The sequence below is a fragment of the Anser anser genome (assembly GCF_964211835.1).
Source record: "Anser anser genome assembly, chromosome: Z".
NCBI lineage: Eukaryota > Metazoa > Chordata > Aves > Anseriformes > Anatidae > Anser > Anser anser.
In genome coordinates, this window is record NC_139723.1 from 76,586,552 (window position 1) to 76,606,327 (window position 19,776).

Sequence of the window (19,776 nt, forward strand, 5' to 3'; positions counted from 1 at the left end):
TTCTTCTCTTCCTTTCTTCTGAACCTGAGATATTTTCACAGAATTTTCAGATTTCCTTGCCCTGCTCTGATCTCAGCCAGGTAGACTAGAACTGCTGGTCTCCCCTTGTGAGTTAGTTGAAGAATTCCAGAGATAATGTAATTTTCTGTAGTGGGAAGAGATTCTTAGTAACTCCTATGGATGAAACAAAGTATTAGGACGTAAGACATTATATGGTCCCATACAAGTCTTTTGTCCTCAATTTCAAAAGGAAGTTTTTTTTTAACCTTCACTCTGTAGTCTGTTAGACTTTCTCAGACAGTACTTTTAAGATAACAGGTATAAATGTGAAATGGCATCTGCAATTTTTTTTTTTTGCATCGCTACTGCTAGGTGGCTTTAATTTGCACTTCAGATAGAGAAACTATTGAACTTTTTCTTAATAGAACAAGATTGACAATTGCCTGGAAGCTGCATAGAGCAGTGAAGGAGGCAGCTGAATGACTGCTCTGTGAAGGCTGGCTGTTTTAATACTTAAGTGAGACATTTTTGTAGTTTCCCTGCAAGTTTTTTTTTAGAGGCATTGATTTTGCTGAAATCACTGATACACTTGGCATTGATATTTACCAAATATTTGCAGTTGTTCTGGTCAAGTTAGGGTCTTCTCCTTCTGATTGTTTACATACTTGGTCAATTATAATGGTCATTAGTGCAGCAGCTTTTGGGATCATCTGAGATGAAGAAAGTGTTATCTTCTTTGATTTTTTTTTTAATGTCTTCAAATCATGACATTTATGTAACTTCCAGATTTTAAATATCTGGAAATTTAAATTTTGCGTGTTGTGGAAAATAGGAAATAAATGTGTCCTGTGGGAGTGTACTCTGATACTTTTGCAACAGCTTTTATGCTGTAATAGGACTGAGTGATTCAACAAAATATATGAATAGACTCCGTGTGCAGAATCCTGGTGTTGTTAGTGTTGTGTATGTGTTTTTGCAGTGGCTTTGTTATAGCATAACCAGATGATGGCACCAGATTTTTTTGTAATCACAGTGATAATGTTTTAGCTGCTTTAAGACATCATTTTTTTTGTCTATGCAGGATTTCTCGCAATTTCTAGCAATCCTTACAAACACTTTTAGCAAGTTCTAGGACCCTATCCTATTTTAAGTATAGTTTTGAGAAGATTGAGTTTCAGGGATGTTGGAGGCAATCTGGGTAAGGACATCCTTAGGGAATAACACAGGTGAAGGGTTTGAGGGACATGGGTAGGACCTTTCAAGTCGTGGCCTCTTCCCTGTGGGGTATGTGCGTGAGCCCTGCCTCATCATGCTCTGTGTGCCAGCATCTGTAGGGGTTAGAGTCCTAGCACATGGTTACACTGGGCTGTATACAGAAGTGAGCTTGTGGATTCCCCTAGCACACAGGAAGGAGCTGCAAGAGTTTGTGCCTTGCTCAGCAAAGCAAGACCTGGTGTATCAGTAAGGCTTGCTTGCTTGAATATGTTTTAATATAATTGTGTGGCTTTTCCATCCCTCTTGGTGGCTGCTCACCATATATAGCGTAAATACTTTGCCTTGTCTGCCCCATCTGCCTGAACACATCTGAGGAAATCCACGAGGGTTGCAGAAACTCAGTCCTTTATAAATGCAGAAGTGAAAATTTAACGTATTTTATGTTATAGGAGCATGCGGTGGCGAAGCAGGCAGCTGTAGGATAGGGTGTCACAGGCAGGTGGTGTGGACGTGCAGCTGAAGAGGCAAAGTAAAAGTGGGAAGTGAAGGTTAGGTGGTAGGTTGGTAACACCCAGCCAGGCACAGGGCCATGGTCAGGAGATGGGTGGTATTTAGGTTCCAGGTGACTAAAGGCTAACTGAGCAGGAAGGCTCGTATCAGCAGGGAATTGGGGAAGGTGCATGTGAAGAGGAGAAAGTGAATAAATGCTGCAAGAAGTGATGGGAGGGACATGGTGTAATGAATGTGGATTTTAGATAACCTGTTCTTTAAGTAGAAAGAGGATGTTAGTCTTAGTTACGTGCTTTGCCATACTTGAGTGGAAAGTCTGAGCTTTCAGAGTTAATAGAGTAGCAAGTTTCCATTATAAAATTCATTTTCATTCCCCTTTATGCTTGCCTAGCAGAAGTATTTTTTAATCTTAGAGTTTCTAGGTCAGCTCAGAAGAAAACCACTTTCATACTGTTTTTGTAAATAAACATGACAGTTGTAAATGTTCTTCTGATCATTGAATCAGCGTAGATTTTAAAATTGGCTCATGAGCTATTCATAGCTTAAAGTGCTATTCTAATGTGAATGCTGTCAGATAAAAATAATTCAGTACTTTTTAAGACACACATGTGCCCCTTGCTTAGCACCTTTAAAGAAATAAGTATTTCATTGAGTTAGGATGTTTATAAAAGTAGAAAAGACTTGTAAGAAGACAGATACAGCAAAAATATTTGGTGTTTTATGGGTGGCAATATTAGTGCTATTTAAGGGTATTAAATAGTGGAATGACTTGCATCTGTAAATGTAGTGATCTTTGGTCTATCACATAAGTGTTTTGAGACTGCTAGGTATTTGGAACATAGTAGGAGAACGGTGTTAAAAGGTAAAACCAAATCCCTACTGTCTTCAGTAACCTGTAACCAGCAGTGTTCAGGGGCTGATAGGCTCAGACAGACCCCTCTTCCCCTGTACACTCTGACCTTCAATTGTGTGGGGGTTTCCCAGATTGTGTGTGGCTTAACGAATCCTTTTTTCAATTTTGTTTTTGATTTTGCCTTCCTGTAAGGACAATTGAATGCGTTACGTAGAGAAGGAGTTGACCTGTGACTTTACTAACCTGTCAGTTTCAATAGCCACCTTCTAGGTCTTGCCTGGAAAAAGAAAAAATACTTGCTTCCTGTGTAAATAGTACAACAGTACTTTATACTACTGTTCTTCCACTCTGTCTATTGTTATTCTCTCTGCCCTTTTCATTCTGCTTTTCTTCACTGTCCATGTTGCCTCTTTAATAGGCAGTACTGTAATGCTGAGCATTATTGTTTCTGTTTTCTGTACTTTTTTCTAGTTGTGCTATATGCCACTTGAGGTAGGTGTCGAGCTGTTTGCAGTGTTGAAGATAAATGTCCGCTTCTATTCTGTTTCAGCTACACCAGGAAGTTTGAGTTAATTTAAAGGATGATTTAGTTAGACTGTTGTGTGCTAACCTGACCTTCTCTGAAGGTTCCTTCAATTGTCTGAGGTCTTTACAGTAAGTGCCAAACATTATCCATCCATCTGCTTGAAGTACCTGGAAAGAACAGTTTAATGGATTGAAAAATGTTCAGGATGACACTGGCTGTTACATAATACCTCCTTCCTCACTTCATTAATAGCGGTATAATTTCTGTATATTGAAATAAGATGTTCCTTCTCTTGGATCCCCTGCAAACTCTGAGCCTGAAAAAAAAATAAGTGAGGCAGTATACATTCTCATGACTTTAATGTCATCAAACCCACTAGAGCAAGCAGTTCCGTTTATGAAGGTCATAATCTTTTTGAACTGCCTTTCTGGATCACTTGATTAAAAACTAGCAGATGGTTGTGCAGTCTCCTTCCTTGCAGATTTTAAAGACCTGCCTGGATAAAGCCCTGAGTAACTTGGTCTGACTTTCATAGCTGAACATGCTTTGAGCTGCAGGTAGGACTAGAGATCTACTGAGGTCTCTTCCAACCTGAATTACCCTAGGATAATTTATTTCTCTGCATCCTGCTTGTGGCCACGTATGTGGAATAAGTGCTGGAGCTAAGGATTTTATACCTGGTAATTGCTGCTGGGAGTAGTGTAGTTAATGTCACCTCCTTGGCAAATGCTTTAAATGCAGTTTTCATTACAAAACAAGGGAAATGTTTTTAGAACAAACTGTTTGCATAATAATATAACACTTTTTGTGAATAGAAGGAAGTATGTATTATGCCACAGCTGTTTGTCTGGTAGATATTTAATTTGCATATGTGTTGTCTGATTTCACTTTTTTTTTAATGTAAAGAGACTATTTGGTTGGAAATAGAATGTAGGAATCCTTGTTCTTTTTTTTTTTAATCAAGAAAATATGGTACCATATCTCACACTTTTTTTTTTTTGGCAAAGAAGTGTCTGGTGCTTACCAAAACGAATTACCAAATGGCTGTTTTCTGAGAGTAGCTGATTAGATAACTTCTCAAATGCCTCTCCAACCTTATGTTTATGGCCTTTTAAGTAAATATCTGTGACATTTCAGTAATGGCTTTCTACTAATTAAGTGTTTTTGTAGAATTTTTAGAAGTATGGGTCATTTGTGTAATAAAGCTCTTGAAAATCGTACAATGGCTCGGATTGGAAGGGACCTTAAAGATCATACAACTCCGACCCCTGCCATGGGCAGGGACACCTCCCACCAGCCCAGGCTGCCCACAGCCCCATCCAGCCTGGCCTTGAGCACTGCCAGGGATGGGGCAGCCACAGCTTCTCTGGGCAGCCTGTGACAGTGCCTCACCACCCTCAGTGAAGAATTTCCTCCTAATGTCTAGGAAAAATAGCTAAGAGCTAAATGGAAACAAATATTTTCTTGTTCCTATAAATCTGTATTTAGTGGCATGCCTTTGTTGGTGTCTGGGTTGCAGGTCTAGTGGACTTAGGTGTTTCCATCTGGTGTCCCTGTATACTGGCAGCTGTCATTTGCAAGTACGATAAAGTTGTATTGTTCATGATTTAAGCTGGTCTTTGTCACTGGCTAGGGTAAATTTTATGAGACAGTGCTCGTTTTGTTTGGTTTTTGTTTCCTGTATTCCAAAGTGGATGTTTTCATCAAGAGGATGTATTGCTAGAGGAGTTTTGGAAGGTCTTTCCAGGGTTGTACCAAGTGTTTCCACAACCATTTCCCAAAAGACAAATTATTTCTCAGAATGATTTTATTTTGTTTTAAATACTGTTCTTGCATGTTTGGTAATATTAAGTGTCTGTTACTGTATCATTTAAATAGAATCCTTTTCATATTTTTTGTCATAGTTGTCAAGCAGTGAAGTACAAAATTCAATAAATGTATTTCTAGGGATTGAGTAAGTTTATCGTGTTGAATATTTGGTTCTGCTATTTAAGCAGACAGCTATCAGTGCGGAAATATAGATGAAGTGTGTTAGGTGTTGTGTGGTTCATAGAATAAACGTGGTTTGCAGCTTTGCAATCCATGTAAAATCTATCTATCTATATATATATATCTTCATAATAATTTTCACATTATTACTTCAGTGCTATATTGTTTATGGAAGTAAAAGCATGTTAATGTTTCTCAGGAAACACAGATAAGCTTGTGTGATGTTAGTAATGCCAAATGCTTGATGTCTTAAAAATGTAGTTAGTTAATTTTGACTACGTATAAACTAAATGGTATGTACTGTTTTGTTTGGTGTCATTTTCCTGAAGTTTCGCTGTTCTTCAAAGAACAGACTAAGTAAAAACTAACAGAGGATGAGTATGTTTCTCTTTCACATCTACAGTACAGGAATGGTGGTTGTCTAGTAGCGCTACTTTAAAAGTGCGCGAGGATAAGAGGACTGCTTACAGAACACAGCAAGCCTCTTCTATTTGTTTTAAGGTGGAGGTAGAAGTATCTTACTGTCTTTTGATTTTCTCAGGGTTACACATCGTTCTGGAATGATTGCATCTCCTCAGGATTGCGTGGCTGCATGTTAATCGAATTGGCATTGCGAGGGCGTCTTCAGCTAGAGGCTTGTGGAATGCGACGCAAAAGTCTATTGACCAGAAAGGTAAGTGGTGGAAAGTAGTCACGTTTGCTTTTGTGTCGTGTTCCAGGCAATGCAGTAGTTACAAATTACAATCAGTTGTAAGGAAAAACTCTTTTTCTTTTTATGGGTTTAGACATTCTGAGTAGTGGCTTAGGTTACAGGCACAGAGTTATTAACTGAACTGTTTAAATGGTGAGCTGAAGGGCTTTGTAAAATCTTCCGTACTTGTTCTCAACTCCTGTTAGTTCTCTTGATGTGTTCCTGCTGCTGCTGGGAGCCTTACACAATCAGCTGGCAGTGGCTGTGGCCAGGGTGCGGTGACAGCAGTTACTGCTGGGAGCCAGCAGCACCAGTTGTAATCTGCCCAAGGAACTGGCTTTTGCAATATCGGTGAGATGTGGGCTGGGGCTGAGACGGACAGCTAACTGACAGCGAGCCAGATGTATCCTGCAAGCCACCAGTTAATGCCGGTGTACACAGTATCCTCTGCATGGTATGCTGTGCACTGCCTGGGAAGGAAACATCCTTGTACCTTGGGCCCCTGAGAGCTCAAGATTACCTAGCTAAAGCATTTGACTGGTGTGTTAAATTGGTTATACTCACTGACCTTTAAGTTGGGCAAATTTTTAAGGTTCTGTATTGAATTAGGCTGAAGATTTGAAGCTTTAATTTATTACTTTTGCTGCTGGATTTTTTCCTTAGTACAAAATGTGCAAAGTCATACTGCTAGAAGAGTTTCTACTTCATCAGCATTAGTGGATTCTTGTAAAAGAAGTTTATTGAATACATGGTCAAATATTTCTATCCACCACAAATAATTTCTCTTTCATAGCCTGTTTCCCTGTTAATATTACGCTTTGCTGATTTTTTTTTTTTTTAAGGAAAGCTTCCAAATTCCCTAACCTTCTCCCAGCTTCCTTCTCCTCTAAAGAATTGAACCTCTGTTCAGGCAAACAGCTCCTACTTCTTTTAGCTTCATTTAAGCATATTCAGCACTGATTAATTTGTACATTTTTTTCCCCCCACAAAGCTTTTGGCTCCTTAGGCATTCAGGAATGTTCTTTAGCAGTTATTTTCTTTCTATGCAAACCTTGTCAGGTCTGTCTAACTGAAGTTTTAACTGCTTTTTTTTAGGAAAATGGAGAAATAACCTGTGCGTATCTTTACTACAGCGTACAAACCAAATTCTTGTCTGCCTCCCCTCCTTTTTTTTTTTCCCTAATTTTATCGTGATTTTTGGGGGTGGGTCTGTGTTTTTTTTTTTTTAAGGAGAGCTAAAAGCTACATAGTATTCTATGTTCTTTTTTTCTCATAGTATTCTTTGTTCTTTTTGTTGTTGTAAGAAAATGTAGAGTTTTTTTTTTTTGCAGGCAGGAGCATTCTATGAAAAAGACCTAATATAAAATTCAAATGAAGATTGATTTCTGCTTATAGAATTTAATGCAAGTAAAATCCCTAACTTCTGATATCTATGTTTCTTCTGTCCTGCCCCATCTCTCAGTTTAGAAATTCTCGTGTTTTTTTTCTCATTTTATGCAAACTCTTGCGTTGTTTAATATGAAATTGCAGTCTTGTTCCCATAGTTGCTAGATTTATGTGCCTCAGCTCTACCAAGTGTCTACCTTCAACCTCTTTGGTACAAGCTCGCAGGCTTTGCTTGCTTTGACCTTTTTTTTTTTTTTTTTCTGTGAATTAAATACCGTGGTTAGTGAGTGGATATGAGCTGTCTAGTTGTATACAAGGTTGTGATTCAGTGAGGCAGCAATATCACTTTATATAGCACCTGCACCTCAAGCTAACCCTTCTTCTGCCCTGCCCCAGACCTTTCTGGAACTTTGTGGGAAGGTAGAAGCTCCTCAAAACTCAAAGCTCTGATAGGTGTCTCAGAAATCCTGTATCTTCCAGCCATGGTCTGAAGGCAGGAGTTCCGTTTGTTTACTTCAGTTGGTGCTGCAGCTGTGAAGGGTAGTCCTGTCTTTGCAAGGAAGCTTAGTATTTTTGCAGTCTCTCTTTGGTTTTTACTAGTGTTCATGCAGCCTTGTCAGGTCATCACTCTGTCTGAAAACTCATTCACAATTCTGATCCACTGAATTTTTGCTTGGATCATTTTCTTGGTCTTGTCATGAGGTGTGGTGCAAGTAATAACCGAGAAGAAGAGGAGGGTAGAACTACTTTGGGCAGTAGTACAGATACATAAACATGCTTGCATGGTGGAGCCAAATGAGACTGAGAAGCTGGCAGGCAGACTTGATGAACATCAGTAAAACTTCTGAAAGTCAATATGACATGTTTCTATCTTGCAACATCCGTGTAAGTTTGGCTTGAGAGTATATAATCACTGCATTGTTTTAGAGTTGTATCTATAGATGGCATCACTGCTGGAAACAAATAAATGAAAGCTGAGGTTTGTATGTAAATAAAGCAATTTCTAAGACTAGTGGTTATTGAAGACAGAAAATGGCACTCTATGCTGCCTTTCTGTGTCAGAAAGTAGAACCAATAATTATGTTTTTTTGAAATAAAAGAAATCTCAACAAATCCTTGGCAGATTAACTTCGTATTTTATAACTGATAATTGAGTGATTCATGCATGAGTGACTTTTTTCCTCATAATTATTATTAAAACTAAATAATGAAGAGTTTACTCAAAGTCAATGCATGAGGTGCTTCATCTTTAGCATTACCTAATTGCAGAGCTTCATTGTGGAAAATGCAAATTAAATACTCTGTATAATTGAAATGTTCATAGCAGTCAGATACCAGGCAAAGCTAATATGTGATAAATTGCTGAAAAATTGGAATAAAGAAAGACTTCCTTAATAGGGCTAAGGATCATCATCTCTGAAGAACCAGGCTCTTAGCTTCTTTCTCTACTTTAGCTCATCTATTAAAAAAAGGAAAATATTCCCCTTGACGATACTTAGTCTTCTGTGATGATCCAATTCACAAGATGCCCGACGCACTCAATTTCCCACTTTTCCTATGCTCTAATTAACCAAGAGACATTGATCAATAAATGCTCATTCAAGAAAGACCAGATCAGTGAACACAGAGAGAGAGGTGGCTGAGCTCCCATTATTGCCCGTCTCCATGCGCTGAGAAAGGGAGGAGGAAAAGAAATACTGGAGAGGTATAAATCAAAATGCTTTTGTTTCAGGGGAAGGGTAATTGGAAGAATCTGTACAGTAAATATTCACTGTAGCAGAGAAAGAGAAGCAACAGTGCTTTATTGCCTGGCTGCAGAGAATGGTAAACTTGGAGACAAAATCGCCGTGTTTTGTGGCTTCACAAGAGCTTATGGTGTCCTGTCTGAGTTGAATGGAAGAGTCTATGCTCCCTATAGGTCTTTGCTCTAATGCCTGTATGTTTAGTCTCAGACTGTCATCGTGGATTATATTCAAACTAACTTCTTAAACTTCCTTGCAGTGGCAGTGAAAAGTATTTTAACTGCAAATAAGCAAGGAAAGCTGTTCTTTAAACTTCTTAAGAAATCTTTTTTTTAAAAAAATGCTCTGAAGTCTGGGATATGTCTCTTTATTGAGGGGTATATGTGGTGGTGGTTATTTTTCACAAAACATGTCAATAACTTGACTTTGCATCTCAGTGAGATGGTGCATAGTAGTAGGTTACCAACTGCTGGAGGCTGGAACTATTCACCATAACTAAGGTTACAGTGAAATTAATCATCTGGGACACTTTAAAGAAACTAAAACTTTGCCGGAATGTCAGTTTTTAAAAGAAGTAAAGATGGATATATGTTGGGTGTTTTTTGGCTAGTTTTTTAAGGAATACATGAAAAGTGACTATTAATAGAGCAGAATCTAGCAACCAAAAACCCAACTTTAAATATACTCAATATTATATACTCAAATAATACACTCAATATACTCATAACATCAATAAAGTATATTTACTTGAAATTAAAGAGTAGAAACTTAAAGTTCAGAAAACACGGTATAAAACTGGAAGATATATATTCTTAGACGTGGTTAAGTTTTTGAGTGAAGCTACCCTACAAGCTTGTAAGTCAGAAATGCAATGTGTTGTGTGTGTTTAGTTTCAAGTAGGGATTGTCTGGACTAAAATCCTAAACTCCTGATTGCTACCCACTTTGTAAAAACATATTACATGCTTTATTTTTATATCTGAACAAACCTAGTTCTTTTTATCCTGTCATTGTTGACTGTTTCATTCTTGGTGATTTAATAAAATTTTAATTTTTAGCGCTTTATATACACTGTCTAAAACAGACATAATATTCTAGCTGTGACCTGCTGGGTATTCACTAAGATTGTTCATACAACTTTCACATTAATACAGCTTAGAATGAAATTTTCCCTTTGCCAAAAGACTTGGCTTTTGTTGATTCATTTGTTTTTTAGTCTACTGCTGGAATTACTAGATGTTTTTTTCTGCCATTCTAAATTAGGCAGTCATTTATTGTATCTTTCATATTTGTTCCCTGTTTTTCACTCTGACTGTAATACTCTGCATTTCTTTCTGATTTTATCTCATTGTCCTTGGACACATCTCCAGTTAAGGATCACCTTGCCATTATGAAGCTGTCCTACCATCGCAACTCATTTCTGTTCAGCGTTATCTACAGACCCTATAAGAACATTCTCCTCTTCTATTGTTTGTAGTAAGAATTATTAGAACTACAGAACTAAACTTTGGATGTATTTCAGTGGAACGCTTAAACTTTTACTGGCTGGTAACAAGCATCTTTCTGATTACTGGGAAGCTTTACCAAAAATAAGACTTTGTATCTAATGCTTCTCCTTTATTTATGGAATTGTTTTGACATGGTTAAGTTTTTCTTTGTTTCTTGTTAGCACTTTTTATGCATCAGGTAGAAAGATAACTTATAAAACAATTTGAATTGTTATATTTAATCATCATGTTCATAAGCAGCTTTGATGCTGTAGTAATTCTTCCTTTCCTAAAGAAATAGTGGTCTTTTTGAGGGTGGAGGTTATTTTTTTTATAATTAAAATATATTGACTTGAGCTAATTAAATCCATATGTTTTTAGTTTGGTGCTGTTGTTTTTCTAACCAGAGGGGAAAAAAAAAAGGTATTTGTACATGGTTGATATAACTGCTTGTACTGGTAAACAAGCAGTTACTCAAGTTCTTAAAATTTATTGTGTTCCTGTGAATGATTTTCTTTCTCCTGTGCTCTCTTGGGTAAATAATTCAATTAAATCATTTTAGAATTTATTAAATGACAAACATAACCCCTGTAATATGTAATGTCATCTCTTGTACATACATATTTTGCCTAATATGTATGTATTAACTGTTAGTGAATGGAACGTAATATTGCTGGTCAGCATGTTCTTCGGAGCTGTAAAACTTGTCTTGAACCTATTTTTATCTGCTGATCTATGGAAGAGAACCAATTTTCCTGTTTTTTCAGTTTCTAATTGATTTCTCAGTTTCTTGTGGTCTAATTGTTTAATACTGCAGTATTTTGAATAAATTGATTTGAAGCAGGAAAATAGAGTGCCATCAGAGAGCAGTTTAACACTGTAGTATATTTTGTTTTGAGGAGGAAGTGAAGGACTTAGGTCAGTGGATTATCTTCCTTAAAAATATGTATATCTAAAAAAAGGTATTAAATATGTATGAATGCTATAAGTTTAGTTAACTAGCCTGTAATTTAGGTTACACATAACTGACTTAATATAGCTTTTTATAATTAAAGTCTTGAATAGTTTTTTTTAACAACTAGATATTTTTTAAAAATTTGAATATTCTTACAGATTTGTCACTTTTTAAAATTTTCATTTGTTCTCATAACAGGTAGATTTTCCTGTTTTTTATTGTTGGATGTTTGTTATATGAACTATATGAAAATACTACGCTTCATTCTGTCTTAGGTGATTTGCAAGTCAGATGCTCCTACAGGGGATGTTCTGCTTGATGAAGCTCTGAAACACATAAAAGAGACCCAGCCTCCTGAAACAGTACAAAATTGGATTGAACTGCTTAGTGGTAAGCCTTGGACATACCATATTTGCTTTTTTTCCCCCTCAATATCACATCACTAGAGACTACACTACAAGATTTTAGAGAAGAAATTATGCAAAAGTGTAATTAGTCTGTCCTCTGGAGTAGTCTCTTGTTGATTGTAGCCTTTAATCAAACATAAGTTAACTGCTTCCTTTGACTTAAGTTGGTACAGAAAGGATCTAGATGTAAGTGTCAGAGAACATTTCAACTCTGTGGAAGAGGTGTCTTCTGCTGAATCCAAAATGAATCAGGGCTGTGCACTGGAGATGTATAACTGCCTTCCTCTGTAACTGGCAATGAGGGGCGGTGGAAGTTTAGAGTATATTCATACGGATTCAGTATTCAGAGCTTTTTGATAAGGAAAGAAGATAAGAAGCTCACTGTTCCGATGTAAAAATTGAGGGAGAAAATTCAGCCATCAACCACAGAGAAACAATAAAGAGGAGTTCTGTTTTTCTATTAACTGGAGAGATGTAATATATATTCAACATATATTCGAATGTCATGCATTTCAAGTTGTTCAAAACAAAGGCTTCAAAGGGAGCACTTAGTGCATAGCTTTTCCTGTAAAGGAAATTAAATTAAAATATATTAAACTACATAAATTAAACTGAAAAGACCAGTGACCAAAAGCATGTAGCACTTTTTTTTTTTCCCCACCAAAATTTATTACCAAGGCTTGGCTGTTTTTACAAAACACACAATATGCAGCTTCCCTGGAGTAGATCAAAGCTGTACTTCAGTTATATGAGCAGTAGCGGGGAGGGAATTGCTATTTTGTCAACAACATAACTTTGGGAGGTAGGAGGTAATGAGACTTGAAGTTGTTCATCTAAATATGTTTGTTACTTGTAACAACAGATAAATGAGTTTCAAAAATGAGCAAAACCTCTCCAGCTTTCTCTGCCTTCTTGTTTTCATTACGTTCTTCCTATTCCTCCTGTACCACCTGAAATAGCCTTCCTTGTACTTAACTTGCACAGTTTATACTGTGTCCTTGCCACTCCTTCCTTTGTGTCCCATGAGTGTTTTGTCAGTGAGAGAGAACAAAACATTTCTTGTCAGTAGGGGGCACGGCTGCTGCACATCCCTGCAGTCTAGTCTGTTCTTGCTCAGCTCTCCTCCACTTTTACGGCTTGCAAAAACCATTCTTTTTCTCCACCCAAATACATAATTTGCCAGACCTTGTCTCCCAGGGCAGAGCACATCAAGTTAGTACTGACTCAAAAAAGGTCAACTAATGAATGAACAATGCTGTAGGTTTCCTTGAGGCACGAGCCTGCTAAGCTTTGTCTTTGGGAAGATCATCATGATTAGTGCTGTGGCTGAGACTTGGATCAATCCTTTTTACTTGTCCATGGGTATTTAATTACTAGTTCTTTGATGGCATTAGTGTTCTTTGCATTTCCCGTCGTTAAGAGAACTGCCCTGTGATTTTTTTTTCTTTCAAAGTTTTACTTTATGGCTGGATCCTGGAAAATAGCTATTTCGGCCATAATTATCAGAGATGCAAAGAATACTGCTTAAAGTTCTAGTACATACAAGTTCAAAGCCATCACGGAAATACTTGTATGGACATTTAAGGCTATGTTTGTCAGGCTGTTGTTGTTTATAAGATCCCTAAGGGAAGCAAGTAAAGGAAATAACGAAGTTCAGATCAGAATGTCAGGTCTTTCTGCAGATGTAATAAATGTTACACCGTTACGTCTGTGTAATGGTGGAGATTGGTCACAAGGTGTCAGCACAGTACTGATTTTTATTATCACATAGAGGCAGTCACCTGACAAATTCAGAAGCATCTAGGAAATAACATTTGCTATGGGGAACACTATAAGGAGACTGCCTTTTTTGGGGGGTGGTGGTGGCTGGCATATGATAGTTTCATCTGTGGTCAGGCTGGGAAATCACACCTCGGCGAGGTGTAGGACCTGTGGGGACTTGCATAGCTCAGGCCTGGGTAGGTTCTTTACCTTTCACTATGCAGCTGGTGTCGCCTCGATTGTGTACTTAACCTGGCTGTTACTTAGGTGCAGTTTGTCACAATTCATCACAATGAGAGAAACCTTAAATTCATCTGTTTTTTATTATTATTGAAAGTTAACCAGAGATTAGCTTTCTGAAATAAACACAAGTTGCTACAGAAGTTGTCATATTGTTTATGGAAAAAACACTTCTACATAAGAAATACTTAATGCTGTTTCTGCGCTTGCCTCTTAAAGAGCATAGGCTCTTTAATATCAGGAGGAGATTTTAATACTTAAGGTAAATACTAAGGTAAGCTGGACCTAAAAACTTTAGCTGAAGTAGATTTCTAATTAAAGAAGAATTTCTCAGTGCTTAACAACTTCGGTTTTATCAGTAGCTCCTGGTGTTGTATTTTGTGCTTTTTAAATTTCTTTTAAGTGCATGCACATGCTCTGAAGTGCCCATTTGTCCTGCCATAACAGAAAGCATTAGAAATAATTTGTATAGAAACATCAAAGCCCACCTCAACACAAGTGCTCTTGTGTACATCCACCCACCCACACTCACAAGGGTGAGCAGAAATGGAAAGAAGAGCATAAACCCGAAGAAATAAGAGAAATGAGGAGGGCATATGGGATAGGTGTACATTAGCTTGTCTTTGTGACAGAAAGAATGGTGACAATGCTTCTTCCAGTCCCTGAATTGACAAAGGCTGAGCAGACAAGGTTGGAGGAGATGCTTTTTAAAAATTTTTTAATTTTTATTTTTATGGTTACAGTTTAAAAAAAAGTTTTCATGACTGATTTTTTCATCAGTACAGGAGTGCTTATTTGTCATATCCTTCCTCAAGACATGGCTTAGCTAGTGTTGCATCCCAACTTTAAATGCACACAAACTCCTCAAAGAGGCTCTCATGGTCTCAGTCTCTATGCATGTATCTAGACGGGTCAGGGATCAGAGAAATGCTGACATGAGCACGCTATCTTACTGTTATAGTCAGCTATATGAATTTGACAGCTCATTCTGCACCACAGGAGGGGAAAAAATTGCTGTAGTAGTACAGCTTAGATTTTGCCTGACTGTTGGCTTTTTTGTTTGCTTTTTTTAGGTGAAACATGGAACCCATTAAAGTTGCACTACCAGTTACGAAATGTCCGTGAACGGTTAGCTAAAAATCTAGTGGAAAAAGGTGTACTGACAACAGAGAAACAGAACTTCCTTCTTTTTGACATGACTACGCACCCTCTCACCAACAACAATATCAAACAGCGCCTCATCAAGAAGGTTCAAGAAGCAGTTCTTGACAAATGGGTGAATGACCCCCACCGCATGGACAAGCGCTTGCTGGCACTCGTTTATTTAGCCCATGCTTCAGATGTTCTGGAGAACGCTTTTGCCCCCCTTTTGGATGAGCAGTATGATTTAGCCACAAAGAGAGTGCGGCAGCTTCTGGATTTAGACCCTGAGGTTGAATGTATGAAAGCCAACACGAATGAGGTTCTGTGGGCTGTTGTAGCAGCATTCACAAAATAACTGCAATCAGACTGAAGTGTTCTCTTTTCTTTCATGTAAACCAGTTGTTTCTCTTCTATTGACTATTCATGTTTTCTGTAATTTGTACCTTCTCACATGAATCGGCTCTTGTTTAATGGGAATTATAAGTGGTGTATTCCCTCTTTCTCTGTGCATCTGTATACAGGATTCTGCTGGTACAAGAGACCTTCCTGTTTAAAACAACAACAGAAAAAGGTTTTACTGCCATATTGGCATTCCATTTCCTATTAAATTTGAGTTAACTGAAATATTTCTGTTACTCTATTTTTCATCTTATTGTTATTGAAGTGGTTTAACATGGAAAGCACCTCGAGGAAATGTGCATGCAATTGGATCACTAGTCTCAGCTGACACAGATGTGTGCATGCATCAGTACTTCTGCAGTACAATTCATAACAGATCAAAAAGGGCCTTTTTAAAAAATCACCAAAGCTCCATGTTGAAGTGTCTGTCAGGGCATTTTATACACAGATATTATTTCAGTTATATCTAACAAAATTACTTTAAAAGCAGAAATTCCATTTAGCAGCTTTATCGATAGTTCCTGTAAAATGCCCCATAAATTTTACTTTTCATGTAAGTCTCTTGTGTACTTATACTTTCATTAGAATGATAGCTGAGTCACAAGGCTAGTGTAGAAAGGTCCAATTGTTTCATAAACCAGTTTTGGGATGGGATACATTCCATTATATTGTAAATATAGTTCAAGTTGTATATTAACAACTGCCCCATCTTAGTATTTTGCAAGATCTACTTAGTTGTACACCTGGTGCCCCTTACTTGCTGTCAGTCATTGCCATTTGGTGGAAGGAAAGGCCTCTTACAAGGAGTATGTATGTGAAAGCTGTCCGTTTCCAGCGTCTACAGAGTTTGCCGTCTGGGCATTCTCTGTCTATGCATTGCCTTTTGATAATTAGCATACAGAAAGAGAGCACTTTCTGTCTTTTTTTTTTTTTTTTTCCCTCCCTCCTGTATGGAAGAGGCTTGTGACCAGTGCAATTCTTGAGTGCAGTTTTTAATTTTGTTTGTACACAAGTTAATGTTTGTCTCTTAAATGTTATAATCTGTTTTACATTTTAAAAACAGTCTAGCAGGTGTTGCATGTAAATGGTTAGCAAGTAATGACTGCAGTTCAGATGATTAAGATTTCTGTAATGGGACACTACTATATTTTAATTTTTATATACAATTATGCTGATTAGCACACTTGTAAAAAAAAAACAAAACAAAAAAAACCAACTATATAAAACTTCGGCTTTTTAAAACTTATTGCCTCTTTACCACTGCTTGTTACATCTCCCATTCGTTTTACAGTGTAAATATTATGCATTGAACAAATTAAGCATTGATTTATATATTTTTTTTCCTTATAACGCAGATTTATAGCGGGGCTTACAGGTGTTTAGAAACTTTATTGGTTAATATTCAGAGCAAGAATACTAGATGGTGTATAACTGTAGAGCTGAAATTTAAGAGATCCCTTAATCTGTATACTAGCTTTTTACCTACAGTAAATAAACTATGATCTTGAAAGTGCCTGAAACAGAGCAAGCATGTCATTTTTATTTTTTGTTGCTAATTAGTAAGGTTTATTGCTTAACTGAAAGCTTTAGTTAATATCCTTCTTATTAGAAAGGGCGAGTTTATATTAAGTAGATCAAACTGACCTAATCGGTGGAGTCGCTCAGATCTGCAGGGTTCATGACCGAGACAGACTGAGTTAGCATACGAGTGTGCAACCGTGCCAGCCATGGGTAGACCTCTTCTATCTTGAGCACAACTCTACAGCCTCATCTGTGACTGGACTTCCAATTTTGCACCTCATTTCGTATCATTTAGATGCTTAAGTAGTTGACTTTAAAATACAACTTAAATTCATCATACTTAAGTAACCTTTTTTTAAATAAAGGTTTTTAAAATACAGTCCTTAACATTTAATGCCACGCTGTTCTTTCAGTTCTTAAATGCTGTTTCTTTAGAAAAATGAAATTAAAAGTATATTGTAAGGTATTTCAAACTCTGGTTTACAAATAAAAAGATACAGTGTTTTCTCAGTTGTAAGATGCTGTGTTTAAAACTTTGAGGAGCTTGGGCATGAACTTTCAGCTTGGACATTTATTTTAAGCTTTTTCAAAACTTGTTTGTTTTAAATGAAGGAAAAATGAGAGTTGCTATGTTGCTCTTATATTTGACAGCTTACAGAATACTTTCTGTACTTGATAGTATATGCTCGCTTACTGCTTTCATTGTCTCTCGTGATGTTTTCTCATTTTCTGTAGCTCCTTGAGAGGAGAAAAAAATAATTGGAAGGGTCAGAGAAATACTGAAGTATTCAGGAGTAAGTTGAATGCACAAAATTTTAAAACAGCTTTGCAAAGCTGTATTTGAAACATCCTTCAGACTGACAGTATCGTTTTGTAGTCCCTTTTCTGTCCTCTCATCTTCATTCTGTATTTAAGTTTCTGCTGGGTTTCACGTTAGGTTGTGGAAGATACAGGGGTTTTGTCGCCCTTAGAGCCAGTATGTTTAGAAATGTCACCCTTCTTTAGCCACCTTTTAGAGAGAGGTTTCCCCCCCACAATAGAAGATAACTCCCTAGAATATTTATCAGCTTTCTCTTCCTTCAAGGTAGAACCTGTGTGATAAGAGTTTGTATTAGGTGTATCAAAGAACCCTCTGATAGGTTTGATGTAAGTAACAAGTGGTTTGTGAAGAGCGATGGTACCTTTTGCTAGACCACCTGATGTAAACTTGGGTGTATGGGGGACAAAGAAGAACTTCTGGAGTCTTCAAGTCCACTGTGCTTTAAAAAACCCAAAGCCTCATGGGTGCTACCAGACCTTAAGTCTAACAATAAAGGTAAGTTTGGTATGTTAACAGGGATTGATTTAGCAAACATCCTTGCTTTTGTTGGTGTTTCAGGTTCTAATAAAGTGGTTGAACATGGGAGACTGCTTTGTTCTGCTGAGATTCAGGTATCCCTTCTTCATATTAGCTGCTGCTGCAGCTCACAGATAGGTGTTAAGACAGTTTTGGCTGCTGTGAGTCTCTCTCACTGGCTACTTGAAGTAAAGATTGCTGTCTATAGCCTGAAGAACCTGAACCTCAAGGGAAAATAAGTATTGTTATTCAGGGACTCATTCTTCTAAAACAAACTTCCCAGTTAATCTCAAAAACAGGATTTTGAAGGATAAATCCACCAATGGCATAGGCATATACATTTAATTTTACAGTCCTTGAGATTTCCATCCTCCTGCATTTCTAGAGATGACTTTGCAGTGCTCCTTTATGAGGTGTTAGTGAAAACTCTGTGCCATGCATGATGCTTTCGAGGTGAAAGTTACATAAATTGGCTATAAAAGACTGGTGACTGAGCACTCGTGTTCATGCCCATTTCTCCTACAAAGTAAAGATATGTATTAACTGTGTTCTCTGTGAACTGGACTGAATCTGTACTGAAACAAAATAAAGCACCCTTTCAAGCTATGAGCTGCAAGTGGTAAATGTGTATCACATGCATGCAATACCTGAAGGATTTTTTTTTCATTTATTCAGTAGTTTGAGTATTTTTCCTGAGGTCTTCACCAGTTTGGGAAATGGAACTTTTCAGATTTCCATTAAAGTGTCAGTTCTATCTAAACTGAGCTTCAGGCACTTCAGGTAGTCAAAAGCCTGTTTGCGTCCTAGTTTACCTCTATTGTGTCCATCTATCTTTCTAAATGGAAAGGGGGTTTCAGGTTCAGAGAAGTACGCATTTTTTGAAAATAACTCCTTTATTCTGTGGTTATGCTTACTTTTCAACAGTTTAATTACTCAAGGAACGAAGTGCTGCCAAGTGCTTTTTAAGTGTCAAATATAAAAGCGTGACTTCAGGTGGCCTTGGGTAGGAGGGGAAGAAACATGGTCAGAATACTGCCTGTGTTCATCTCTGGACAAGATCATCTGGAGTTTTCTCCCATTGCCTCTTTTTTTCTTCTTCCTACAAAGCCTGTGAAAAGTTGGTGATAAGAAATGCCTTCTCACTCAGGAGGAGGAGAAGCTTCTGTGGAAACAGAAGAAAAGCTGGCTTCTAAGACAGCAGAAAGAATAGGGAAAGAAATGCTTATCATCAGTAGTAGTCTTTTTTTTTTTTCCCCAATACCTTTCCAAACTCAGTTTTCTGTTTCTATTTTTTTCTCTCAAAACTGACACCCGATTTTTTTTTTTTAATCCCTATTTCTTGGTGACTTCCTCTTTGTGCTCACAAACAATTTACCAGCTTCGAACATAGATGTTTCCACCCTTGCCTTTTTATTACTAAGCTTTTCATTGCCTTTAGAGTCATCTTGAGCTTAGATCTCTATTACCTCATCCTCGGAGTTGCTTTCACCTCTTCTCTGATTCCCTAGTGATGCTTCAAGGAACCTCCCCCTTCTTCAACAAATACCTTTGTCTATGCTAGCTGCCTCGGTGGCTGAACTAAAGCAGCTGGCTTTCTGATCCAGCTTACAAGATGT

The 19,776-nt window shown here is 37.5% G+C and overlaps 1 protein-coding gene across 1 annotated transcript in view; it reads left to right on the forward strand.

Moving 5' to 3' along the window:
* GOLPH3 (golgi phosphoprotein 3) overlaps positions 1-18,766 on the forward strand; it is a 35,907-nt gene extending 17,141 nt beyond the window's left edge. Inside the window, exons 2-4 of the mRNA XM_083816719.1 lie at positions 5,635-5,766; positions 11,629-11,743; positions 14,835-18,766. Of these exons, the coding sequence (XP_083672845.1) occupies positions 5,635-5,766; positions 11,629-11,743; positions 14,835-15,259 (672 nt within the window). The 3' untranslated portion in view covers positions 15,260-18,766. The remainder of the gene's footprint in view (positions 1-5,634; positions 5,767-11,628; positions 11,744-14,834) is intronic.
* The last annotated feature ends 1,010 nt before the right edge of the window (positions 18,767-19,776 follow it).